An 8,837-nucleotide genomic window follows, 5' to 3' on the forward strand; every position below is an offset into this window, starting at 1 on the left:
TATGCACCAGTGGAAAGAGCATCAGAAGTTGTATATTATATTAACTTTTCACCTATATGTCTTACTAAAGATAAAAGTTATAGAGGAATAAAAACGCTCCCATTGACTTTCCATGTTAAAAATTTTCATTTTCCAACGAACTTTATTAGAAAAAAAACGATTTCTGCCAGCTTAACGAAGCATACCAGCATGTACTACGCTCTTTCCTGTACAAGCTATAAGAGTTTGGGCAAATTCTATCTCTAAAATTTTGTACAATGAACGAATGAAAATGTTTCTGCAAAGTCTCGGCATCGCCGTCCATTGACTTAACATGGGACACAGCAAAATTCCAACTTTGACCTTGTGCATAGAGGTGTTGCGAGATTCTGGCGGGTATACGGCGCACACGGGCGTGTACCGGAACGTGTTTGCCATAAAATGCTGGGAAGAAACCCACCTCTTCCTTGGCTCGTTTTCCCGCCATTGGCGATCGCGCAAAAAGTGTCCAAAACCCCGTTGACTTAACATGGGGAAAAGAATTCGCACGTGCCACGTGCCACGAGATTCTGGCGGGTATACGGCGCACACGAGCGTGTACCTGAACGTGTTTGCCATAAAATGCTGGGAAGAAAACCACCTCCTTCTTGGCTCGTTTTCCCGCTATTAGCGATCGCGCAAAAAGTGTCCAAAACCCCATTGACTTAACATGGGCGAAAATGGAATCGCACGTGCCACGCGCAAAAGACTTCTTAGCGAGTAGCGACCGGTGCCATCAGGTAGATCGCCTACGGGAGCCCATACACTGAACTTTTTACGAAGATTGTACATTTCGTCTAGGCCCCGCTCAAGTTGCCCCAATTCGCGGCCAGACTTGCAAAACATAGCCCGGACAACGACCGCTCCGGTTGTTTTTCAATAGAAAAACACAATTCTAACGAATAGTGTTTGTCTTTTCAAACAACCTGCGGTTACCAGCATCTGCGATGCTGGGCTCCGCATCGCGGGACCGCAGGTTGTTTGAGCAAGCACCTCTGTAACGCCGCAAAAACGCCACCCGCCAAACGAGAGGATATGAGCCTTGCACGTGCAGACCGGAGTGGGTGTGCTAAAAACTGACGTGCACGGCACCCTATTCGCCCGTCTAGAGCGGTGTGAAAAATTTGGGTGCAATCGGCCCGGCCGTTTTCGAGATCTTGAAGCGGCACCCTGCACGTGCGCACGTGCAGGCTGGGTCCCAACTGACTTGTGCACGGCACTCTATTCGCCGGTCTCTAGCGGTGTACCAAATTTAATCGCATTCGGCCCAGCCGTTTCCAAGATCTGGAAACGACCCCTACACGTGCGCACGTGCAGTTGTACCCCAACCGTGGCACATGAAAATCCATACTTACTGACTTGTGCACGGCACCCTACTAACCAGTCTCTAGTGGTATGCCAAATTTGAGCACAGTCGGTCCAGCCGTTCTTGAGATATGGAAGCGTCAGCCTGCACGTGCGCACGTGCAAACTGGGTCCCATCTGACTTGTGCACGGCACCCTACTCGCCGATCCCTAACGGTGTGCCAAGTTTGATCACAATTGGCCCAGCCGTTCTCGAGATCTGGAAGCGTCACCCTGCCCGTGCGCACGTGCAGCGGCACCCCAACCGTGACACATGGAAATGCATTGCACGGCGGGTGCCTACATCCATGCCAAATATCAGTGCAATCGGCAAACTAACTACAGAGTTATTAGACTTGTTACCGAACTGACACCTCTTCGTTTTGCACGTGGCACGTGCATTAGGGGTCACCCATACGTATCGAGGGTAGCACACTACGTGTGAGAAAGGAAGAAGCTATCCCACACAAAAGACCGCAAGTGAATCGGTCAAGTGGTTGTGGAGATATAAGCTTTGCAAAGGCGCCCCCAGTGCGGCCGACTGCTAATAATTAGCAATATTCAGCGTCGCGTCCGCACATGGGAGGTGTCCCCTTCACCTGTTCGTATACTCTAATGTGGTTGGGTTCAAGTCACAGTCGAGCCCTGATTTTTTACAGCTTTTCTTAAAAACGGCACATCGTGCAGTGACGTTCTATGCACCAGTGGAAAGAGCATCAGAAGTTGTATATTATATTAACTTTTCACCTATATGTCTTACTAAAGATAAAAGTTATAGAGGAATAAAAACGCTCCCATTGACTTTCCATGTTAAAAATTTTCATTTTCCAACGAACTTTATTAGAAAAAAAACGATTTCTGCCAGCTTAACGAAGCATACCAGCATGTACTACGCTCTTTCCTGTACAAGCTATAAGAGTTTGGGCAAATTCTATCTCTAAAATTTTGTACAATGAACGAATGAAAATGTTTCTGCAAAGTCTCGGCATCGCCGTCCATTGACTTAACATGGGACACAGCAAAATTCCAACTTTGACCTTGTGCATAGAGGTGTTGCGAGATTCTGGCGGGTATACGGCGCACACGGGCGTGTACCGGAACGTGTTTGCCATAAAATGCTGGGAAGAAACCCACCTCTTCCTTGGCTCGTTTTCCCGCCATTGGCGATCGCGCAAAAAGTGTCCAAAACCCCGTTGACTTAACATGGGGAAAAGAATTCGCACGTGCCACGTGCCACGAGATTCTGGCGGGTATACGGCGCACACGAGCGTGTACCTGAACGTGTTTGCCATAAAATGCTGGGAAGAAAACCACCTCCTTCTTGGCTCGTTTTCCCGCTATTAGCGATCGCGCAAAAAGTGTCCAAAACCCCATTGACTTAACATGGGCGAAAATGGAATCGCACGTGCCACGCGCAAAAGACTTCTTAGCGAGTAGCGACCGGTGCCATCAGGTAGATCGCCTACGGGAGCCCATACACTGAACTTTTTACGAAGATTGTACATTTCGTCTAGGCCCCGCTCAAGTTGCCCCAATTCGCGGCCAGACTTGCAAAACATAGCCCGGAGAACGACCGCTCCGGTTGTTTTTCAATAGAAAAACACAATTCTAACGAATAGTGTTTGTCTTTTCAAACAACCTGCGGTTACCAGCATCTGCGATGCTGGGCTCCGCATCGCGGGACCGCAGGTTGTTTGAGCAAGCACCTCTCTAACGCCGCAAAAAACGCCCGCCGCCAAACGAAAGGATGAGCCTGGCACGTGCAGACCGGAGTGGGTGTGCTACGGACTGACGTGCACGGCACCCTATTCGCCGGTCTGTAGCGGTGTGCCAAATTTGAGTGCAATCGGCACGGCCATTTTAGAGATCCGGAAGCGTCACACTGCACGTGCGCACGTGCAAAATGGTTCCAACTGACTTTTGCACGGCACCCTATTCGCCGATCTCTGGCGGTGTGCTAAGTTTGATAACAATCGGCCCGGCCGTTCTCGAGATATGAAAGCGTCACCCTGCACGTGCGCACGTGCAGCTGCATTCCAACCGTGGCACATGGAAATACATACTAACTGACTTGTGCACGGCATCCTACTAACCAGTCTCTAGCGGTATGCCAAATTTGAGCACAGTCGGCCCAGCCGTTCTTGAGATCTGGAAGCGTCAGCCTGCACGTGCGCACGTGCCAAATGGGTCCCATCTGACTTGTGCACGGCACCCTACTCACCGATCCCTAACGGTGTGCCAACTTTTATCACAATCGGCCCAGCCGTTCTCGAGATCTGGAAGCGTCACCCTGCCCGTGCGCACGTGCAGCGGCACCCCAACCGTGACACATGGAAATGCATTGCCGGGTGCGTGCCAACATCCATGCAAAGTACCAGCGCAATCGGCAAACTAACTACAGAGTTATTAGACTTGTTACTGAACTGACTTCTCATCGTTTTGCACGTGGCACGTGCATTAGGGGTCACCCATACGCATCGAGAATAGCACACTACGTGTAAGAAAGGAAGAAGCTATCCCACACAAAAGACCGCGAGTGAATCGGTCCAGTGGTTGCAGAGATATAAGGTTTGTAAAGGCACCCCACAGGCGGCCTACTGCTAATATTTAGCAATAATCAGTGTCGCATCCGCACACGGGAGGTATCTCCGTCACCTGTTCGTATACTCTAATGTGGTTGGGTTCAAGTCACAGTCGAGCCCTGCTTTTTTACAACTTTTCTTAAAAACGGCACATCGTGCAGTGACGTTCTATACATCAGTGGAAAGAGCATCAAAAGTTGTATATTATATTAACTTTTCACCTATATATTTTACTAACGATAAAAGTTATAGAGGAATAAAGACGCTCCTATTGACTTTCCATGTTAAAAATTTTAATTTTCAAATGAACTTTACAAGAAAAAACGATTTCTGCCAGCTTAACGAAGCATACCAGCATGTACTATGCTCCTTTCTCTACAAGATATAAGAGTTTGGGCGAAATCTATCTCTAAAATTTTGTATAAAGATCGAATGAAAATGTCTCTGCAAAGTCTCGACATCGCCGTCCATTGACTTAACATGGAACACAGCAAAATTCCAACTTTGATCTCGTGCAAAGACACGTTCCGAGATTCTGAGGGGTATACAGCGCACACTGGCGTGTACCGGAACGTGTTTGCCATAAAATGCTGGGAAGAAAACCACCTCTTCCTTGGCTCGTTTTCCCGCCATTGGCGATCGCGCAAAAAGTGTCCAAAACCCCGTTGACTTAACATGGGGAAAATGGAATCGCACGTGCCACGTGCCACGAGGTTTTAAGCGAGTAGCGACCGTTGCCATCAGGTAGATCGCCTCCGGGAGCCCATACACTGAACTTTTTACGAAGATTGTACATTTCGTCTAGGCCCCAATCAAGATGTCTCGATTCGCTGCCAGACTTGCAAAACATAGCCCGGAGAACGACCGCTCCGGTTGTTTTTCAATAGAAAAACACAATTCTAACGATAGTGTTTGTCTTTTCAAACAACCTGCGGTTACTCGACATCACTTTTGGCTCCCTCGCATACAGCGGCACCCCAACCGTGACACATGGAAATGCATTGCACGGCGGGTGCCTACATCCATGCCAAATATCAGTGCAATCGGCAAACTAACTACAGAGTTATTAGACTTGTTACCGAACTGACACCTCTTCGTTTTGCACGTGGCACGTGCATTAGGGGTCACCCATACGTATCGAGGGTAGCACACTACGTGTGAGAAAGGAAGAAGCTATCCCACACAAAAGACCGCAAGTGAATCGGTCAAGTGGTTGTGGAGATATAAGCTTTGCAAAGGCGCCCCCAGTGCGGCCGACTGCTAATAATTAGCAATATTCAGCGTCGCGTCCGCACATGGGAGGTGTCCCCTTCACCTGTTCGTATACTCTAATGTGGTTGGGTTCAAGTCACAGTCGAGCCCTGATTTTTTACAGCTTTTCTTAAAAACGGCACATCGTGCAGTGACGTTCTATGCACCAGTGGAAAGAGCATCAGAAGTTGTATATTATATTAACTTTTCACCTATATGTCTTACTAAAGATAAAAGTTATAGAGGAATAAAAACGCTCCCATTGACTTTCCATGTTAAAAATTTTCATTTTCCAACGAACTTTATTAGAAAAAAAACGATTTCTGCCAGCTTAACGAAGCATACCAGCATGTACTACGCTCTTTCCTGTACAAGCTATAAGAGTTTGGGCAAATTCTATCTCTAAAATTTTGTACAATGAACGAATGAAAATGTTTCTGCAAAGTCTCGGCATCGCCGTCCATTGACTTAACATGGGACACAGCAAAATTCCAACTTTGACCTTGTGCATAGAGGTGTTGCGAGATTCTGGCGGGTATACGGCGCACACGGGCGTGTACCGGAACGTGTTTGCCATAAAATGCTGGGAAGAAACCCACCTCTTCCTTGGCTCGTTTTCCCGCCATTGGCGATCGCGCAAAAAGTGTCCAAAACCCCGTTGACTTAACATGGGGAAAAGAATTCGCACGTGCCACGTGCCACGAGATTCTGGCGGGTATACGGCGCACACGAGCGTGTACCTGAACGTGTTTGCCATAAAATGCTGGGAAGAAAACCACCTCCTTCTTGGCTCGTTTTCCCGCTATTAGCGATCGCGCAAAAAGTGTCCAAAACCCCATTGACTTAACATGGGCGAAAATGGAATCGCACGTGCCACGCGCAAAAGACTTCTTAGCGAGTAGCGACCGGTGCCATCAGGTAGATCGCCTACGGGAGCCCATACACTGAACTTTTTACGAAGATTGTACATTTCGTCTAGGCCCCGCTCAAGTTGCCCCAATTCGCGGCCAGACTTGCAAAACATAGCCCGGACAACGACCGCTCCGGTTGTTTTTCAATAGAAAAACACAATTCTAACGAATAGTGTTTGTCTTTTCAAACAACCTGCGGTTATGCTCTGCATGGCTAATAGCTTTTGGGTTTTTCTCCATCACTGCAATCCCATTTCCTCACATGTGACACTTGTGTCTCGAGTGGTTATTTCAGTGTTCCTGGCTTGTGCTGTTTTCGTGCTATAAGGCCACAAATCGGCAAACACACGATAATCTGGGAGGTACGGGACTCAAACACGTGGCCACGTGGCACGTGCCGGACCTCTGATAGCTTCACCGTTCACGCCACGTGATGACCCATCGACGTGGCCATCAGCATGTAAAAGATGACCCCGGCCGGTGTCACCGTCTCTGAACAGTGGACGGCTAAACTCTAAAAACGGGAAAATTTAGGGAAATTTCACCTTTCGAATATATAACTTCCCCAGAATTTTAAATTTTTCATTTTACAAAAAAATCCGAGATAGCAGTTTTTTAGACCCCTTCATTCTGTGCCTAAACCCTTTTTCAGATCGACCCTATCATCAAAACTGACGGCCTGACGGCGATTTCCCCCATGCCTTGCATTTCACAATGCTAGTATATTTAAGCACCAAAATTGATTCCGTGCCACGGCACGTGCAATAGCACGTGCGACACGTGACCACCAGTGCGACAAGCTGGATTCATCTGCTCACCGGCTGCACTGATTTGGTGTCGCTAGTTGAAGTCGTTTCCACGCCATAGGACCCCGAGTTGGCCAATGTCGGATTTTCCCGGAGGTTACCCCATCGAACACGTTTGCACGTGGCACGTGCTTTTCAATCGCCCCATATCTGACCCATACCATGTGGTAGCCGACACCCTGGGGCACAACATATTGGAACATTTTCAAAATCTAACGTGGAAATTTTTGACAAAATCGATTTGAAAATAATTTTTTGAAATCGCCATAGGCTCAACATGGGGTAACTGTTTGTGACGATTACCCGAAATTTTGTCAATTATATTTTAAGTAATTATCACCGTCAGTTGGGGTGCCAGCCCGAGATCCGACCCTAAAAATATCAGCAAATATAATTGACGAAATTTTTCGCAAATCGCATTTTAATTTTTTCCCATGTTAACCCTATGGGAAAATGCACGTGCCGATTACCCCAAAACGGGCCATTATATTTCATAACGAAGCATAACAACATGTTCTATGGTCGTTTCTCAACAGGTCCTGAAAGTTTAAACAAAATCGTATCACATATTTTTGTGCAATGAACGAATGAAAATGTCTCTGCAAAAACGCCCATTGACTTAACATGGGGAGCGAAAAAAGTTCAACTTTGACCTCGTGCAAAGGCACGTTACGGAATTCTGAGGGGTATACGGTGCACACTAGCGTGTACCCAAACGTGTTTGCCATAAAATGCTGGGATGAAAACCACCCCTTTCTTGGCTCGTTTTTCCGCCATTCCCGATGGCGCAAAAAGTGTCCAAAACCCCATTGACTTAACATGGGCGAAAATTGAAACGCACGTGCCACGTGCCACGAGGTTTTAAGCGAGTAGCGACCGGTGCCATCAGGTAGATCGCCTGCGGGAGCCCATACACTGAAATTTTTACGAAAATCGAGCCACAAGTTTAGGCCCCAATCAAGTTGCCCCAATCTCAGGCCAACTTTGCAAAACATAGCCCGGACAAGGACCGCTCCGGTTGTTTTTCAATAGAAAAACACAATTCTAACGAATAGTGTTTGTCTTTTCAAACAACCTGCGGTTACACGGGTCTCTAATTCTCCACGCTGCTCCCTCACACGTGGCTCGACTGGCCGCTGCCCTCCTGTGTCGCTCCTGCCGTCGCTGCTGCTCCAGAGTCGGCAGGTCGCGCTAGTCCCAGCTGCGTCGTCTCCGACTGACCAGGAAGACCACCAGCAGCACCAGGAGGATAAATGCCAGAAGCGCGCCGCCGATCACCAGGCCCAGACTGGTCGAGCTGAGCACCAGCCACCGTAGGCTGGGGAGTTCAGAAGCATTGGTTACACGGTCATTTGTGGTCGGAAGGTGCCTTTTATCCCAAAATAACTTTACTTATACCTATTACAATTACATACCTTTTCCTGCAGTATTTCCTCCCATTCCAATTAATCCATTTAACTCGCTTTCTTTCTAACTCCATTCCAACCTTCTCGATCCATATCCATTCCGTCTTATGAAAAGTTATTGCATTCCAAGTTTCAGCTCGCCCTCCCTTCCTCCATTTCTCTCTCTCTCTCTCTCTCTCTCTCTCTCTCTCTCTCTCTCTCTCTCTCTCTCTCTCTCTCTCTCTCTCTCTCTCTCTCTCTCTCTCTCTCTCTCTCTCTCTCTCTCTCTCTCTCTCTCTCTCTCTCTCTCTCTCTCTCTCTCTCTCTCTCTCTCTCTCTCTCTCTCTCTCTCTCCCTCGTCCGTCCGTCCGTCCGTCCGTCCCCCTCCCTTCCTCCCTCCCTCCGTCCGTCCCCCTCCCTTCCTCCTTCCCCTCAACTCACAGACGTTGCCGAGGTCGACAGTGTAGATACAATGTTCCCGAGCGGTCGACCGCCATAACGTTGGCCCTGGGTTGACGCAGAAGGGACGGCACCGACCCT

General features: G+C 48.2%; 1 protein-coding gene across 1 annotated transcript in view; it reads left to right on the forward strand.

The window, feature by feature from the left end:
- The window catches only part of LOC122379610, a 29,905-nt gene extending 21,676 nt beyond the window's left edge, over nt 1-8,229 (forward strand). The window contains exon 4 of the mRNA XM_043361943.1: nt 8,137-8,229. Within this exon, the coding sequence (XP_043217878.1) occupies nt 8,137-8,229 (93 nt within the window). The remainder of the gene's footprint in view (nt 1-8,136) is intronic.
- The last annotated feature ends 608 nt before the right edge of the window (nt 8,230-8,837 follow it).

The sequence above is a fragment of the Amphibalanus amphitrite genome, unplaced genomic scaffold (genome assembly GCF_019059575.1).
Source record: "Amphibalanus amphitrite isolate SeventyFive unplaced genomic scaffold, NRLGWU_Aamphi_draft 000081F_arrow, whole genome shotgun sequence".
In the NCBI taxonomy this organism is placed as follows: Eukaryota; Metazoa; Arthropoda; class Thecostraca; order Balanomorpha; family Balanidae; genus Amphibalanus; species Amphibalanus amphitrite.